Source organism: Pinus tabuliformis, chromosome 3_2 (genome assembly GCF_031772625.1).
Source record: "Pinus tabuliformis cultivar Carrire ecotype Pingquan chromosome 3_2, CPIR1, whole genome shotgun sequence".
Classification (NCBI taxonomy): Eukaryota; Viridiplantae; Streptophyta; class Pinopsida; order Pinales; family Pinaceae; genus Pinus; species Pinus tabuliformis.
The window spans coordinates 150,625,963-150,644,774 of NC_142302.1; the positions used below are offsets into that span (position 1 = coordinate 150,625,963).

Sequence of the window (18,812 nt, forward strand, 5' to 3'; positions counted from 1 at the left end):
CCTAACAATGTCACACCTAAAGATGGGTGTGAGGGGGATAACGTTTTCCTTGATGGAGAAATAGAAATAGAAAGAATACCTCCAAGGTTATGACTCTAATGATATATTTTTTCAAACGATGGTTTTGAAAAAATAAAATCATGTGTGATATGACTATAATGACCTTCCATTCAAAGATAATTGGACCTTCCAAAAGCTCTCTATGGATGGGCCATAAATCCACAAAAGGTGACAAGTGAAGGTATGAAAGAGTCAGTTATAGTGAAGGGAACTAGAACCATTTTCTAATAGCCAATGTTATATATCTCAAGAGCGAATGCAGCGCATCAAATGCCACATAAGTAGAAATCCTAAATTTTGGCCACTAAGTTACAATTTTAAAAGTGTAGATAAAGGATTGTTAGCCTCTGGTAGTTTGGGGTAATAAATGCCACCTAAGTATATGTCCTAAATTTTGGCCATTAAGTTACCTCTTACAGGTGTATATAAAGGAATCTTAGCCTCTAGTAGTCATGGATTATAGTCAAAAAAGAGTAGAGTGGCTCAATGGGACTAGCAAAAACAATCTAACCTCAACATATACTGCTTCATACAACGGTTTTGAAAAAATAAAACCATGTGTGTTATGACTCTAATGACCTTCCACTCAAATGTAATTGGACTTTTCAAAATCTCTGTATGGATGGGGCAGAAATCCACAAAAGATGGCAAGTAAAAGTATGAAAGATTTAGTTATAACAAAGGGAACTAGAGCCATTTCCTAAAAGCCAATGTTGTTAGTCCCAAGCAATAATCATAAATTTTGTCCACTAATTTACATTTTACAAGTGCAGATAAAGGACTCTTATACTCTAGTAGTCAAGGGTCAAAGTCAAAAAAAGAGTTGGGTGGCTCAATGGGACTAGAAATTGGCTTAACCTTAACATATGACCCCACAAGGTATCCCCTTCTCTTGGTGTTTGCACACTTGAGATAAAAGAATTTTAAGCTCCATCAGAAAACAATAAACACTATGTGGAGTTGTTTGTGTACCTATTCCTACAATCATAACATAGATTATAAATTGTTTGTGACCCCAAATAGAGCAATTAAGTCGTTCAAATGATTATGTTGGTTATTTTTTAAGGGAGCTACACTATGGTCATAAACCAAGGAATTTGATTAATGGTGTGATTAATGAGGCATTTTAGACTTCCCACCCTCTGATTCACCAAGAATATTTCATGGGCATAGGATAAATAACATACTTGAGTTAGAGAATACTACTTAGGTCCTTCATGTGTGTTTCAAGTGCTGAAAAAAAATTAATTTGAATTGGAATGCTTGAAAGTAAATTATGGAAAGAAAATATTGCAAAAATAGAGAAATTTGGTAAAGAGAAATATTTGAACTTCTAGGTTCTTTGTTCTTTTAATTAATTTTCCAAGTGTTTATGAATTTTACAAATGACAACCCACAATTTAAATTGGAATGTGATAAAGTGGGGCATTTCACTTTCTTACCATTTTCTACTTCACCGCAATCACTTGTAAGAACAAGGTAAAATGGTGAATAGAGATGAGAGAGATTTTAGATCCCTTGTTTGTGTGCCTTGTGATAGCATAAATAATTGGTGGAAGATGATAAATCATAAATTTCTTAACAAGTAAGTAAGTGGGGGAAGATGATAAATCATAAATTTCTTAACAAGTAAATAAGTGTAAGTAGCCAGTGATTAACCATAAGAATTATTTGATCACTTAGTTATTCCTCCTTTAAATGAGTTTATGCGATATAAATAGAACAAACCAAATTTTGAAATGGAATAGATAAAATCCTAATAACAAGCAATATGGCATTCACATGACAAATATTAAACATTATGAATTTTCCCACTAGCCACAAAGTGAATGATTTAATTATTGGGCACCAAAAAATGCAATAACAAAGATACAACCTAAAATCCTTGAAATATTAACTACCACCTAAACCTCCTCAACCAAGTGTGTAAACCCAAAAAAACTAAATTTGGACAAACTTGCATGAGCTTATACAAAAACTGCCAAGTGAATCACATATGTAAGTGGTTAAAATGATTGCATTAAAAAATTGTGCATCCAACCCACAGATGACCCATGTGATTAGCATGGTTATTGAAGACTACCACATGACTCCTGCAAAATAGAGAAGAGAAAATCAATCTTGCAAGACACTGGGTTTTAAAATAATGATATTTATTGAATTCTAACTTTTAATGGTGGGTGTTGAGTGCAACTACAAACCCGCAATGAACCTACAAGTATGGTAGAAGTCGAATTTAAAATTCAAATATTTAAAGATCGAGAAAATTTAAAGTTTCTCCACCAAATTAATCCCTTGAGAATATGTCTATTTTAACATTAAATTTCTATATATTAAACATCACTTGAATTACATACAATTATCCAATTAAAATAGAAAGGAAATTCTTTTTCTTTCAAAATGGTCTTAATTAGTGTTTTATGAGCAAGTCTTTATCATAGAAGGTCACACTAACAAAATGCTCAAAGAGAAATTTGGAGGGGTATCATATATCTCCTTTTATGTCCGAAAACTTTTGTTGGATACTAGTTAATCTTTCTTTGTTGAGATATGCAAATGATACATAGGGTAATTTGTGAATAGCAAAAAGTTGTTAAAACGGGAAAAGGCATTACTCTAATTTTTACTATAAATCTTTTCAAAATGGGCCACCATTTTGGATTTTTGGTTTTTCTTAAAATTTGGCCTAACTTATTTTTATATATAGAGCAATTTGTGAATAAAAAGTTGTTAAAAAAAAAGTTAAAGATTTATGTCCAGCTCACCCCATTGGCATTATTCTAACTTTTAAACTAAATCTTATCAAAAATGGGCCAACATTTGTAACTTTGGTTTTTCTTGAACATGGATCTACTTATTTTCGTATAGCTGTCTACTTATAGGCTAGTTGTACTTAATTTTTATCAATAACATTGATGAGCTCATAGAAAGTGAAACACATTAACCTTATTTTTAAAAGATAGTGTAAATTGAGGACCCTGCTATAGTGCTTGGCAAGTGATACTAGCAATTCTTTGGCCATCTAAGCACCATATTCCCCCTCTGTTAATTCATATCAACTTAATTCAAAGCTTTATTTTTAAGTTGTTAATTCATGTCTTAATTCATAGATTTATTTTTAGGATTGATAAACAAAAAATTTATTGAATTGCTTTGAACATCAATTTTGTATTTCTCAATTAAATGAGCAATTATTTGTAGTGGTAACCAGTGTTTTGCCACTTATATTATCCCCAGATGTCTTAATAAAGAATAATATATAAATAAACAAGCTTGGTTCATTAAAAACGATGCATTATAATCTTTTGTCCAATTCTTTTCAACTTGATATGAAAGAGAAGCTTTTTTAACTATAGAGTAATTATAGCACAAATGCCTTAATATTTGCAAAAATCCATTTGATTTTTAAGTATGAAAGAGATGTATTTGATATTCAATTATGATCATGAATCCATTAATTCTTAATCTCACTATTGAGACAATTACTTACGGTTGGATCAACAAACTTTAAAGAAAATTTTCAGAAAACAGGGCATCAATATCAAAGCAAGCTTAAGATGGAGATAACTAGCAACCAGATATAAGTAGAGAGATGTTTGAAGTTTAAGATCCACAATGAAATACATTAATAATAAGAAGAATTCCTCAAATCCAAATGTAACAAGACCTCCCTCATTAAGATTTATACTCTGTTGATGAATTGTAAAACTTTATATCTAACTTACTATTTAAACTATTAATTTATTTTGTTATTTTATCTAGACTAGAAATATCACCACCATAGAGCTATAATATGTGGAGGCAATTACAGGTGTATGACAGATGATTGCAAGTAATTTTCCTAAGTGATCTAGATAACCCTGCCAAACAATATTTTTCATCTTTAAGCTATATAATACAAGTTGAGAAACACAGTAGAAACAGTAAAAGTAATAGACAACTTCTATGATATAATAATAGAAACAACTTAAATAAAATAAAAGTTTCCCTGAGATGTGTTTAAAAAAAAAATAGTTCACTTTTTCATTACATTTTAACAATATTTAAGAATTTCTCAAAACCATCAAATCTTTAATAAAAACACAAAATATATTTTTAAAAACTACCCCATCTTTTATTTTTATTTTAATCTATGCAAAATTTGTCAAAACTGTCCTATCTATTTAAATAATAACAAATAATATTATATAAAATTATCAATAAAAATACATGATATTATATAATATAGATACCTATCATTTCTAACCAATACCAAAACCATCACACTTTCAATTCACTACATCATTAAGAATTTTCAATTCACTTTCATCATTACATTTATAAAGCTTGACAAACCCATAAAACCTTCCATTCATTTCATTATTACATTTATAAAATCATTAAACCATCACACTTTCAGTTCACTACATTATTAAGAATTTTCAGTTCACTTTCATCATTACATTTATAAAATCATTACACTTATAAAAACTTGCCCATAAAACCTTCCATTCATTTCATTATTATATTTATAAAATCATTACACTTATAAAAACTTGTCAAACCTATCAAACCTTCCATCCATTTCATTATTACATTCATAAAATCATTACATGTATAAAAGTGCAAAAAATAGTAAATAACTACCAACAATTAGAAATAGACCATAAACATAATATGCAATAAAAAGAAAAAAAAAACATAATAAGACCATATTAATCCAAAATAATGACTAGAGAGGCGAGTTTATTGGTTTAACCTTTAAACATACTTGCATATATAAATAATATCTGAACCTTTAAACAAAAGTAGAGAATACAAAAAAAATAGTAAATAACTACCCACAATTAGAAGTATACCATAAACATAATATGCAAGAAAAAAAACATAATAGACCATATTAATCCAAAATAATGACTTGAGAGAGGCGAGTTTATTGGTTTAACCTTTAAACATACTTGAATATATAAATAATATCTGAACCGTTTTAATAAACAAACAATTGCACAATGAGGAAGTCGAATATCACTAAAATAAATTTAAACAAACCACGACATGCTAAATAAGACAAATACTAATGAAATAAATTACTGACTACCTATACGTCTCAAAGGTGTTAATTTGTTTCACCTGCAACGATCTAATCGAATTTTGAAGAACAGTCAATAATTAGTAAATTACCATCCAGGCTGTTCCACGACTTGTACACACTGGAATGCCGGCCCTGACCAGCAATATTTGACACTGACAAGTCAACAAAACCCAGCAATGCCAGAACGGACGAGCAACTACAGATCATTTTAGCATTGAACCTAGTCCCTACTGCTGTGTTAAACACACAAAGTTATGATCAAGCAATATGTGCACAGAATTACTTGTGCTATATGGCTCACTAGTTATTATATTGATCAAATTATCAATGACAATAAAAACATATATCACTTGCAAAAACTACGAAATATTGATTGGTTAAATAAAAGGCAGCTGCAGTAGTCTTTCCAAAAAGTTGGAAATATTGACTCGTTAAAGTCAGCTGCTCTAGTATCAACCAACGGGCAGATTTTTTCGAGCTTCATTTTTTTTTTCAAGAATTCTGTTGTCAAGTCGTTAAATGTGTATTAAAATTATTATATACGAACCTTTATGATCAAAACTGTTATATAACAGGTGGAACTATCGCTTCCAAACAGCTTCTCTACTAAATTAAAGGATAATTTCCACCCTATAAATACCAGTTATGCGACACACCATTGCAATATAGGTAGAAGTGCCAGTCCTTAAGATGGCAACCCGTATGCTTTGTTTAAGAGCAGATACCCGTGTATCAACTTCTCTAAATTACGAAAGGGCAAGTGACTCTTTGCTATGTTATTTTGTAGTGATAAAGCCTAGTCTATTTGTTATCCGCTTTGAAAGGTTTTCTGGCATATTTTTCGGTCTAATTTCCCCAAGCCAAAAACCCAGTTTAAACAACAAAGATGAAGATTTGAACCAAAAAAAAATCACCCAATTCCCGACCAAAAACTCCAAAACTATAATGCTATCAAAAACTCCAAAATTATTATTGTAGTCATAATAAAAAGTCATATCAACTTGCAATTCACATTAGCACATACAACAAGATATGGTCAAAAAGCAATCCTTGAAAGCTTGCTAAACAGATTCAATATTACTGAAGTTGTGCTTTACAACAATAACAGAAATGAAACAGCTTAGGTACACTTAAGCTAGAAGACCGCAGATTGTTAATGCAAGTTACCCATGGCATAGACATAAATAAAGAACTATCCAGTTGTAATGAACTTATCAATCTCATTGCTAAAATTTCTATGTCGCACATAGCATAAAAATACAATAGACAACTATCTGGTTATGATGAATAAATCAATCTTATTTCTAGAATTTATATGTTAAATAGCAAGAGTGTCCAGTAGCGAGATAGTTAGGTTCTCGCCATAATAAATCAGGAGAATCCGAAACTGACCCGTAGCCATAAAAGTTACAATCTGTGATTGCCCCAGATATCACTGCCCCGGACAACCAAATTTAAGACACCAAACAAGCACCATCTACTCCAAAAAGCTACACTAATCTAACAGCAGTAACGATACAGTCAGCCAATTAATGGCCCCTCTTACTTCCTTGCATATATGACAAAGGAAGGCAAAAATCTGCCCTTTATTGTAAAGAAATAAATGCCAGGTCAATTGAATAAATATGCACAATGTTGACGCCTTTCACAAACTAGTAGAACCATGAGTTCTGTTTTGTGATTGCCTAAAAAAATCTTCGACCACTTGTAAGAGAAATTTCACCAAACGAAGGTATAACTGTCTACTTCACTAAGACATCAAAGAATACTTTGATAACAATAAACTACAGAGGGCAAGCCTTTGCCTTTGCCTTATCAAGATTTGGCACCACCCTTGGACCTGCACCAATATTCTTTGTTTACCTGGCAAGACTTGCAGAAACTGCCCTTTTTCCCACAATCTACAAATCTCATGGGCTAGTTGCCTACACTGTGCTACTGTTGAGTTGTCACATTTTATGAGAACTCAACATTCTGGTCTGTTCTCCAAAGCAGAAGAACTGAATATTTTGTGACATAAAATTCTGGACAGCTCTCAAGTGACATCTGGAATCAGCATTTGCTCAAACACCTTAATAATCATTGCAGTCTAAGCCACATTCTTCCAGCACGGGTCCATCTGACCTACTAATGAATGGATTAATCCGAACCCAGATAAGTGAGAAAAGAGAAGCAAGAAGAACAGACCAGACAATTACAATTGTAGGTGTGCGATTCTGCTTCCCCATCAAACCTTTCAGGAAAGGATATAGATGTACAATCACCCAGAATGCAAAGAACATTTTCCCAAACAAAGGACCCCATGAAGCATAACCATTGTTAATAGCATCAGATACCCCAGCAACCACACCAATAATATTAATTACAAGTAATGTTGTTGGGGGGATCAAGAGATTTGTCCACTTGAATAAATAGAGTTCTGAAAACTCTCCATCATCTCCTCCTTTAGATGTTACAGTGAAATTTGTGTCGACACCAGCAAGTACCTTCAGCAATCCTTGAAAGAGAGCAAAAAGATGGGCTGACACGCCCCCAATCACCCAAAACTGCTCATTTCTCCACCAATCATCAATACCAACCCCACTCCATCGCATCTCCAAAACACCAGTTGTAATGATACACACAAAGAGAGCAATAAACCACAAACTAGCATAATTGCTAATCTGCAGACACAGGCCAGAATCATCAATATGTATTCGGATGCTGAAACATTATGAATATACTAACAACAACGAAGGATACCGCAAAACACATGATTATTGATGCTAGCTCAAATCAAAAAAAATACAAGTCATGGTAAGGATAAATACCTCTGGAATTATAAATTTTCCAGTGAGCAAACATACAGCAGGCAAGGTACAATAAGCTAACAAGGGTAAGGATGTCAATGGATACACAGTTGCGTTTATATAAGACAGTCTTTCCAGCCATTTCAACCCGCCTCCGTATCCATACCAAATGGGGCAATGCTTGCTCAGGAAAATTTCTACTGATCCAAGAGCCCAACGCAACACTTGATGGAGCCGATCTGAGAGATTAATTGGAGCAGATCCCTTGAATGCTGGTCTTAAAGGGATACAGTAAATAGAACGCCATCCATGGCAGTGCATTTTGAAACCAGTCAAAATATCCTCTGTGACTGAACCATATATCCACCCAACCTAAAGCCAGAGATCAGCAACCATGGTCAGTGTCCCAACATAAGCATTAGATACTAGCATGATTTTAAATAAGCCTGACCACTCCCAAAAGAATTTAAACGATGAATTATAATCTAAAAATTCATATCTTAATTCCTATAAAATGTTCAATCGAAATGGAAAGCACATCATTAAACTTAAATCTTTATGATTTGAATAATTGAGCTTGGTTTTAACTCTGAAGTTTCTTAATTAGTCAACCTACATTGACTCCCCTAATAATTTTTCGATGCTGAATACTTTTACGAGTTGATAACAAGAAAATAGGGGAGCAAAGATTTTTCAGCAATATAATTCAAACCAACAACCTCACAATCACACCAAAAAGGTTATTTCCATCTCCGGTCTAACCAACATTTGAATAAAGATTTAAAAACATGATATTCATGCACGGCAATCTCAACTACGTCTAAATCTAATCAAAGAAAAACGTCTCCATCAAAATCCCATGGGTGTCATGGGGACAGTGTGTCCCAGCCCAATGCTTTGACAATGTTGGCAAGAAAAATTGACAACAATTTATGCAGGCTTGGTATCGGTGCAAGCCAAAAGAAAGGCTTCACAAATCTGCTCTGTTATTTTATCGACATCAGTTTGAGATGGATGTTGCATCATATTTTACCCATGTCTCAATTTTCTAACTAATTGATGCGTTGTGATTCCTGAGCATGTTTCCCTCACACGTATTTCAATTTAAATATAGAACCAAGCCACACACAGATTTTGTAGTGCAAAGCTTTATTGATCTACACTTCAAAGTACAGGCAAGAGGCATGACTACATATGTCCACTTTGGTTTACAGTAGACCTTGAGAGAATGAAGAGGTGCCTCCAAGAGCATATACGTAAGCTGTAGCAAAAGCTAAGAAACAGTAATAAATTGATAAAAATCAACTGGTGGAACCATATAACACTGACGATAGGATAAACAGAAGAAGTACCTATGGATGAATGTCACTTATTTTGAGGATCTGGTATTTTGATTGTAATGTTATTCATAATGATGAAGAACAGATATAAACTTTAAAGTCACGTAAATTGTAAGGAAACCTAAGCTGCATGGGTTTTCAAGATTGGGGGTTGGGGGGAGTTTCAGGTACAGCTGGAAAGTTCCCTCCAAATTTTAGGGAATGGCAAGAAGGGGTGACAAAAAAATTAAAAATGAAAATTCTTTTTATTTTTTTGCTCGATGCTTCCAGTCAACATGTGCAGGCTATACCGTTCCAACATTGGGATATTACAATGAAGCAGATACATCTCACAAGCTACAGAAGCTATCCTTCAGCTGAGATGTTCTGACTGGGAGGGTGGGGGGGGGTGTGATGATACATATCCCACCAAGGTAACCAGGGACTTGCATCTGGCCCCAAACAAATGGAATGGTCAGCTTGCGAAGGCAAGAAGGACCACAAGAAGCAAGCATGTCTCTGGGTGGGATCAAATCTTAGTGGGGGATGAATGGCAACAACTCCACTTCTCCAATCAATATAGCCCCCTTTGACAAGAAAATGAATATTCTCAAATAGAATCGAAGAAATATTCAAAACTCTCAAAATACTACCTAGAAATTTCAAAAAATGAAGTATAATACATTGTACATACTAATCATTATTTCTATAAATAATTATACTAAAAACTAAAAAAGATCAAAGAAAAACTAAAACGATAATTTATGTAATAAGAGCAACTGTGTGCATACTACATACATAGTCCAAAATGGCAAAATGCCTAAACTGGTATATTGTGACCTGTGCAAACTCACTATCCACTTCAAATCTCCAACGCAAATCTTTGAATCTCGAACATGACAGTCTCCAAAGACTGAAGCTAAGCACACTTGAAAGGCAAAATAATAAGAGTGGGTCACTTTCCGGTTTGTTTGTGCATTTAGCAGACCAACTACAATTCTCTTCTTGCCTCCAAAACAAGTCAAATGCTTGGAAGAATGGTGCAGGTGTATATTCCCATTGTTGGGCTAAAGGTTAGTTTTTTTTCTTCTTCTGCTTCATTTTTTCTTCATTTGCCAAGCTGGCCCCATAAGGACTGACAGGCTTGGTCAAGGTAGACAGCAGGACAGCCCTATTACAGGCCTGTTTTGGCACTTGTTGGGGAAAAGCAGACTAAGGTGATATAACCAGACATCCCCAATTCTGGCAGGCAAACCCTCAGGTGCACTGGGGACATACGAATACACAAGGCTGTCCCAGGCCAAGAGGAGATATCCCCTACCCATCCCCCTGTACACTAGGAAATGGGAACCCCAGGGAAAGCCCCCAAGTGTGGGGACCGATTCCCATGCCACATAGGGTAAAACCGTAAAAGGGTAGTTGCAGTGAATACACCTCACCCATGTACTTGAATAAAAAAGCAACGAAGACTTGCTATATCGTGATTTTCAAAAGCTAGTACTAATTCAACTGGAGGAGCTGTTGAAGAAGTTTTTAGATATCACTGGTGTAGATACATCTTAACTCCAGATCCATCAAGTGCCGAGATGAATCAAAAAAAAAAATCTCCTCCATACCAAGTTGTTACGTTGTTCTTTTCTTTAAAGCTGTTTTTAAATAGTATATTCGGCCAACTTATGCCGCATGTCACAACAGCATTACACGTGAACATTACAGTTCTCCCTCATACTGGACTGTGTAATGCACCTCACTTCACACAAAGCAACAACTACAGAATTCACCTGCAGAACTACCACCATTTAGAGGGATCCCACATCCAATAAGCCTCATACTAGGGTCAGAAGCTACCTACTCGAGTGTGATACAGATTGAACCCATTTGAAAATAAAGAAAAGATAACAAACTAATGATCCGTTAAAGAAAGGACATAAAAAGGAAGAACGAACGTGTCAGAGCACATACAAGCAATTGGCACCCAAGAAAGATGGTAAATGGCAGGTAGCATATTGCATCGACTTTAGATCTCTGAATAATATCACCATTAAATATCACTTCCCTTACCAAACATGGCTAACATGAATCATTTTTCCACAGTTGTGAATTATCAGAGGGATGAATCTGCGGTGATAAGTTTCACTCTCTTTTGTTCTTTCTTTTTTCACAAAAAAAAAACACTTTTAAACCCTAAAGCAGGTCCGTCATCAGAAGAGGCTTAGAGTTCCATCAACGTTTTTTTGAAATCTACTGACAAATGTCATTATGACCCTCGATAACATTATACTGTTTGGTTAAAAGAAAATATTATGCTGTTCAGTCGAAAAGCAAAATGGGAGGAAATATTTGATGCATTAAAGTATTGTAATCTTGATGTTTTATGGAAGAAAAAATTGTATACCAAATCTAGAAAATAAAACTTTTTCAACAACGTGCTAACCTATAAAGGTTTTGTGATTTTATGGGCAAGTATAAACATTTTTCTATGTGTTATGGAATTATGGGCAAACGCTATCCTCAAGTGACCAGCAGAAAAAAAACCATCACTAAGATGAGTTTCATGGTTTTATAACTTCAACAAAATGTCATTAAATGATTAATTGTGTTTACGCCCCCCCTGCATGCTACCAGGGGAGGTAGTTTGTCTGGACAAGTGCAGCTTGAGGGACCTTTGAGTTATCAAAGAAAATGGTGATAACTTATATTTAGTAGTGCCTGACTTTGCAAAAGTGTTCTGTGTTGAATGTTATCCTGCAAGATTGGGTGTAAGGGGTGTGTTGACTCAAGATGGCATGCAACCTGCATGTCGTTGTGAAGATTTGAATGATAAGGATGTATTTAACATAGGATGATCATCTTTATATGACGCTTCAACCTTTAAATTTTGGGAGTTTTGACTGTAAAGAGAAATTTTGTTGTTAGCTAATCACCAAGCACTAAAATCCATAAATAATCTAATTCTGTTGAACCATAACCACACCAAATGTGTTATAGATTTACAGAGGTATACATAATACATGTTTGGTGCAACACAATGTAACATGTTCTGACGCCATGGTGTGGGCTGTACTTACCACATTTGTCATCACTACAAGAAATAGCGGGGTTTGGTTTGACAGCTTAAAAAAGTTGCACAACTATTTTGGTAGATTTGCCGAGGCATGTCGAATTCCTATTATGTAGCTTCATGACCATATGTGGTTCCTGATAATAGTTTCTTGGTTTGAGGTAAACACTTGTGTACATCGGCAAGGTAAACAAAGGAAAAGACCATCCAGGAATCACACATTGACTACCTTGGAAATCATTTTGGAAGAGTTAAAGCAAGCACAAACCCAGATACAAACAAATGTGAAGCTCATAAACAATAGAACATATGTGAATGTGCTTTACCTCTTTTCCCCATTCTGTTTTATCTTCGTAACCACAGCTTATAACATGAATGGCCTCATTCAAGAGGGATGCTGGAGTTGCATTTTTTGGTACACCACCATTCTCCAAAAGAGTAGATGAAACAAATACAGGTGACTGCCCAAATCTCTTTTCAAAATTCTTTTGAGACATCAATGATGATTTTTCACTGTCTATCCCTGCAGCAGAATAAACTTAAATATCAGGTAACAATCCTTAGAGACCAAAAACACTCTGCCAAAAATTAAAGGGCAATAAACTTACCTTCAACTCCCTCTTCTATGTCCTCTAAATTAAAAATAGGTGAAGAGGTATCATTGCGCTTTGATTTCTTCTTTTTCTTCTCTTGCTTTGGTTTTGTTTTCCTGTTTTTCTTCCGTGACAGACAACACCCACAGCAGCACCATTTTGGACAGCAGTTGCATGTATTTCCAGGGGCCTTCTCCTTTTTGGGTGCATCATATCCATAGAGAGCTTGTCTTCGGAAAACACAACCTGTACCAACATATATAGGTCCCTGTATTCCATCCAGACCTTTCATGTTTATCTGCACAGAGAGGATTTTCTTAGCAATTGCAACAGCGCACAAGCCACATTTCAATGGCACTATATAGCATAACAAACAAGATTTTTGAAACCTAAATCATTAACAGAACATACTTACATCAAAGAACACAGTATTGCGATTGGCATATCTATCATGCCAATCAATACCGTCAAACCTCTGAGGGAACTGCACATAGCAGACCTTCTTTCCCAATGTGTGATCCATCATGAAACACATTGATTCACGAATTGCTTTACTGTTGTTTATATAATGATCGCAATCCACATTTAAAAGATATGGAGCATTTGTCAAAACTGCTGACACCCGCACCTAGACTCATAATTAAGCCAAAAATGAAATCAGTTTAAATCCCTATTTAAAATTTACTCACAAAATTAGAAAGAGAAAATTCCCAATCAAACAAAGGATGGAAATTATACCAAAGCATTCATTGCACCAGCCTTCTTATGGTGATTGAATCCAGGCCTCTTTTCACGTGAAACATAGACCAGGCGAGGCAGTTCATTCCCATCAGTGTCGTGCCCACCACTATGACCCAAAAATACCTGCAACGTGTCAAAGACTTATATAACAGTCTAAAAAGTTTATATGGCAATAGCAAGCATGTGTACAGAAGAAAGCCAAAAATTATGTAAAAGAAAACTCAAAATTTCAACTAGGTCCTCCCTAAGTTTCAAAACTATGTATTAGAAGTCTTATGTAAGAATGCTCTCAATCAAACTTTGCTGCGACAAACAGCCAAGTACAAACCTGAATCATTCCTGGATGGTCCCGCACATTGTTTCCAGGCCAAGGAGTTCCATCCTGCATTGTCCAGCCTTCATCTGGAACCTTCTGTGCTTTAGCTACCAAAGCATTAATACGAACCTTGAATTCTTCATACTCTCTCTGTAAATCAATGAGCAAGGGTGGTTTCAGATATTTGCCAAAGCGACAACTTCCATTCAATCCAAACATGTTTAGGGCTACAAACCTTCATTGCCCTCCGTTCTTTCACAAAGGAAGGTTGTACTTTGTCCTTGAGATAGTCTATCTTCTGAACAAAGTACCACTCTGGTGCACGGGGCTCAATGTTAAACTTCTTACAGAAAGGAACCCACTTCTTTGCAAACTCTGAAGTTTCAGATAGGGCTTCAAATGTTAGCATGGCTGCACCATCATCTGAAACATAACAGGAAACTTTGTCTACAGGATAATCCACTGCAAGGATAGATAACACAGTGTTTGCAGTGATTAAAGGAGGTTCCTTCAATGGATCAACAGTACTGACAAATAGATCAACCGCAGCAAGACGAGAGGGTTGACCCTCCTTTTCATACCTGGGAACCAGGGCAAAACTCTTAGAAACAAAATAGAATTGGTGTGTTGTTTTGTCTATTTGTATCAGAATAACATGTTTCAAGTGGCAACAAGCTTTACATCATTATACAGAATATGATGTTATAAGATTAATCTGCTAAAACAAGAAACAAATTCCAATTGCAGTCATGTACCTCAATGATAATCTGTCTAGATATGTTTCCCGTTCAATGGGAAGCCATTTTGGAAACTGATCAAGGATCCAGGAAAGTGCAAACCATATTTCACAGATGACTGAAGTCAACCACAACGCGTATGCATCTGTGACAGGATGAAGAATTCGATATTGGAAAAAGAAGCCCAGAACTACAAGCCGAATAATGATAATCATTCTGTATGGATTTATTCTGTTCGAGGGGATTGGCAGCTTTCTTGACAAAGGCTGTCTTGCTTCATCCATCCTATTAAATTGGACAAAGTATTAGTGCAGTGATAATAAGGCACAGAAAATTGCTTAAGGCTTTCAATAATTAAATAACAGATACAATCTAAGTAATATCCAATTAAACAAATATGATTGTTAAAGTGTTTATCATACAGAGGTAGATCAGGTCCATCTCCATTGCCATCGGGATCCCCATCCTTCCCTCCTGGTAGCATTCCTCCATCACTCCTCATAACCTGCATTTTATCCTGCCTCCTCTTCCAATTCTCAACCCGCTCTTTCCAGGCTACGCTTCCATATCCATAAACTGCCAAATCCTTTGTAGGATCCATTGACCTTGGTTGTACTGGAAACAAGAAAACACTTGCAAATATAAGCTAAGATATCAAGAAAAAAATTATTTTAAATGAACATTGGCATGTCAGTTGTAACCCACCTGGAAAGTTTGAATCCCCGTAGGGAAGAGGATGAACTCGTTTCCCTCCTCCCATAAATTGAGGTATAATCAGGGCATGATGTTCAGGAGGTATTCCAGGATCCTGTATTGCATCAAAACAAAATCAGCAAAAAATAAAGTAGAAACTTAAAATGAAATAAATTTGTCTGTCAGAAGAAATTGAAGAGTGCAGTTCATAGGCTTGGACATTTTACGAGGTTCATTACCATCTGGCCATTTGTAAGCAATGGGACTTGCGGCAACATTGTCTGCCTTACTTGAGGCATTTCCATATCCCCTCCCCGGCCATAGCTCATATGCCCATGAAGCATGGACTCCACACTGTACTGCATATCTTGCTTATCACGATCCCCAAAATCAAACTCATTTTCTAAATCATCCACATCATCCTCGTCCTCATCTCCCTCGACTCTCGGACTTCCTGTAGAGTGGCATGCTAAAACTATTAAGAGATAATCCAAAACACATTAAACTGTGAAAATTCCAGTCAAGCAGAACTACGTCTTTACGACAGTGAAACCATTCATCCAAAGAAAATTGCCAATGTAGATCATTACTGAGTGTTGAAATGGAGTTTAATGTGTTTAGTTTGAGACCAAAAGTTTTAAAACAATAGTTGAACTCCACAGGATCAAAAATCTTCTTGCAAAAAATGCAGAACAAATAAAAGCAATTTTGGGTTTCAAATTTCAAGAGTAATATTGCTAGAAATGGAGTTCAATGTGCTTGTTTCACACCAAAAGTTCTAAAACAGAACTCCACTGGATCAAAATATCTTCTGCTTGCAAAGAATGCAGAACAAATAAAAGCAATTTTGGGTTTCAAATTTCAAGAGTAATATTGATAGATAAAGGGGGGCTCAAAGGCATACGTACTCAAGTCTCACGGGATCAGTAAGAATTAAAATTCTAATGGTAAAACTAAACAAAGGCATGTAAACTGCCCAAATTAAATTTAACCACTCCCGGAGGACCACATGGTAACCTGCCCGCCCAAAGCACATTGCTAATGTACATCACTACTGACTGTTGAAATGGAGTTTAATTTGTCTAGTTTCACAACAAGATTACTTAGGCATTAGTGGACCTCCACTCAATCAAGAATCTTCTGCTTGCAAAGAATTCAGGACAAATGGAAGAATTTTTTTAATTTCAATTTTCAGTAGTAATATTGCTAGATATAGGGGGACTGGACTCAAAGGCAGGTGCCCAAGTCTCAAGAAACAGGGATGAATATTATGATAGTAAAACTAAACAGAGGCATGTAAACTGTCCAGATTAAATTTAACCACTCCTGAAGGACCACGTGGAAGCTCGCCTGCCTGCCTGCACGACCAACATTGAAAAGGAAAATATGGCTTTGCACAGATATCCTAAACGCAATTGGATATTTAAAAACGTTGTTGTTAAGCCCCCAGATATTATAATGCCATTTCCAAAAATTTAATGGAATTCTCATAATTTTGCAGATAATTGTTTTTTTTTTAAGTGAACATTCGAGATATAGAAAGACAGACCCAAGAGCAATAAGATCGGACGTTCCCGTATGAGATGCATTGCAGACGGATCCCTTTTAAGATATATTATTTCATTTTTCCTTCAAAGCTTATAATGGTTTCCACAGTATATATTTATCTGTCTGCATTACAGGATTAAAAGTTAATTATCACCTCATTCCTCTCCTATGTAAAACTATATAGGCTTTCAGACCAACGAAGTGCATACACCGTGTATACAAGACACAGAGGGAATGTCCCTGGATCTCAACAAGTGTGCATTATCGAACACTGTGTAACAAACAAAAAAACTAGTATATAGATAAGTAATATGAATAGTGACCAGAAACGAAATAAGAGAACAAAATCTAACCTTTATGCCTCTTGTATCTGGTTTTACATTGAGGGCAGACCTGATTGCCGTCGCTGCGTTCATACTCATAGCAGGGCCGGCATATTGGGAATGCGCACTCATTGCAGGCCACAAAAAGCTCTCCATCGACTGTGAGACCAATCTCATCGCTACAAATCTGGCATGTTTGGCCACTCAAATGCTGTAATGGCTTCGGCTGCAAAACAAAGCACAGTTTGTTACATTAGACCCTGTATACTCTTCCAAGACAAGAATATGCCTATTGATGAAAATGTGAAGAGATCCTGCTGCTAGCAAATAGGTAATGCAGTCCCCCAAAATAAAACACCCACTACCCAAAAGCCATAGTTTTGATTCTAGATGTGATGAACTGACTGCACATCGGAGAAAACTGACAATGGGATAGTAAAATCCCCTCCCTCGAATATCTATCATCCATTTCTATCATAACATTAGGAGAAATTTGATTCTGGGTAGAGAGATGTGGCTGTGCTTGTTCTACTTTCTGAGCAATCAGCAATCAGCGGAAATGGTGTGTGCCCAAACAGGCTTGAGATAAGAAGCAATGTGCAGATCTTGCTAAAAACACAGCTTTTTCTTCCTACATTGCAGAGTGGCAAAATGGGTTTTCCATCAGACATTGTTTAGCAGTAGCTACCAAGTATTCGGACAGCGAAACCCGCTTACCCCAACTTCGCGATCAGGCCTGATGACAACAAGCTCGTTTCTGTTGTGAGAGCCAGCAACCAGCCCAGCGCTGGCCTCCATATTCAACCCTTATCCACTTCCGTATGCAATCAATATAACACCCCCCCTGTTGTTCTGGCTTTGTGATAGTAGAGCAAAAGCAATGCCCCTGAAAATCTTTCCAAGACCTGACCTCCACTCTAAGGCAACTTTTCAAGATCAGGAAACATGTCTGATCAGATCTGGTCTAATCTGAACCAAAAAATAAATCCTAATACAAAGAATCTGTGAGCTGAGCCCCTGATAGTGAGCTATGTATAAAAATGCAGTGGAAGGGGGATCTGGAACACTATCCTATTTTTTTCGCCCAGAACTTTTCTTATATCTCCACTTTGCTGTCCAGACCTATTGGTCCCACAACGTGCCCAAATGCCGAGTAACTCTTGCTGTTTCCCTTGTAGTTTCCCCTTCCCCTCGCTCACTATGGATGCCAGCCCTGCAAACAAATTCACACCCCCCGAAAAATGCACAAACCCACCCACGATTTCCTGCCCGAGTAGGAAAACCCACCACCACCAAATCTAAACTAGCTGTACAGCCCTCCCACAAAATCAGTACAACTGGTTTGACACAACCGCGTGGCTGTGCCTCATTTTGCTTTCCTCCCGGGCTCTACCGAATCCGTGAATATGTTTTTAAAGACAAAAGCCAGGTGGGTAACGCGAGAAAAGAAAAGCAGAAGAGTGTGGGTGAAGTTAAAGAATGGAGAAAGGCAGCTTATGTATAGATCTGGAAGCCAATGCTGCAAAATCCTTAGGATCTAACGCTAGCCCTCCATGCAATC

General features: G+C 36.1%; 1 protein-coding gene across 1 annotated transcript; it reads right to left on the reverse strand.

Moving 5' to 3' along the window:
• Positions 1-6,409: 6,409 nt before the first annotated feature.
• Positions 6,410-18,751, reverse strand: LOC149180248 (putative cellulose synthase A catalytic subunit 5 [UDP-forming]). Its single transcript, XM_089415988.1, has 14 exons — positions 17,969-18,751; positions 17,282-17,477; positions 15,620-15,834; positions 15,393-15,495; positions 15,110-15,302; positions 14,706-14,972; positions 14,186-14,531; positions 13,963-14,100; positions 13,632-13,757; positions 13,309-13,521; positions 12,909-13,191; positions 12,627-12,823; positions 7,942-8,292; positions 6,410-7,794 (listed from the first exon to the last, which is right to left on the reverse strand). Exons 1-14 carry the CDS (start codon positions 18,047-18,049, stop codon positions 7,204-7,206), a joined length of 3,300 nt encoding a protein of 1,099 aa, XP_089272114.1. The 5' UTR covers positions 18,050-18,751; the 3' UTR covers positions 6,410-7,203.
• Positions 18,752-18,812: the final 61 nt, after the last annotated feature.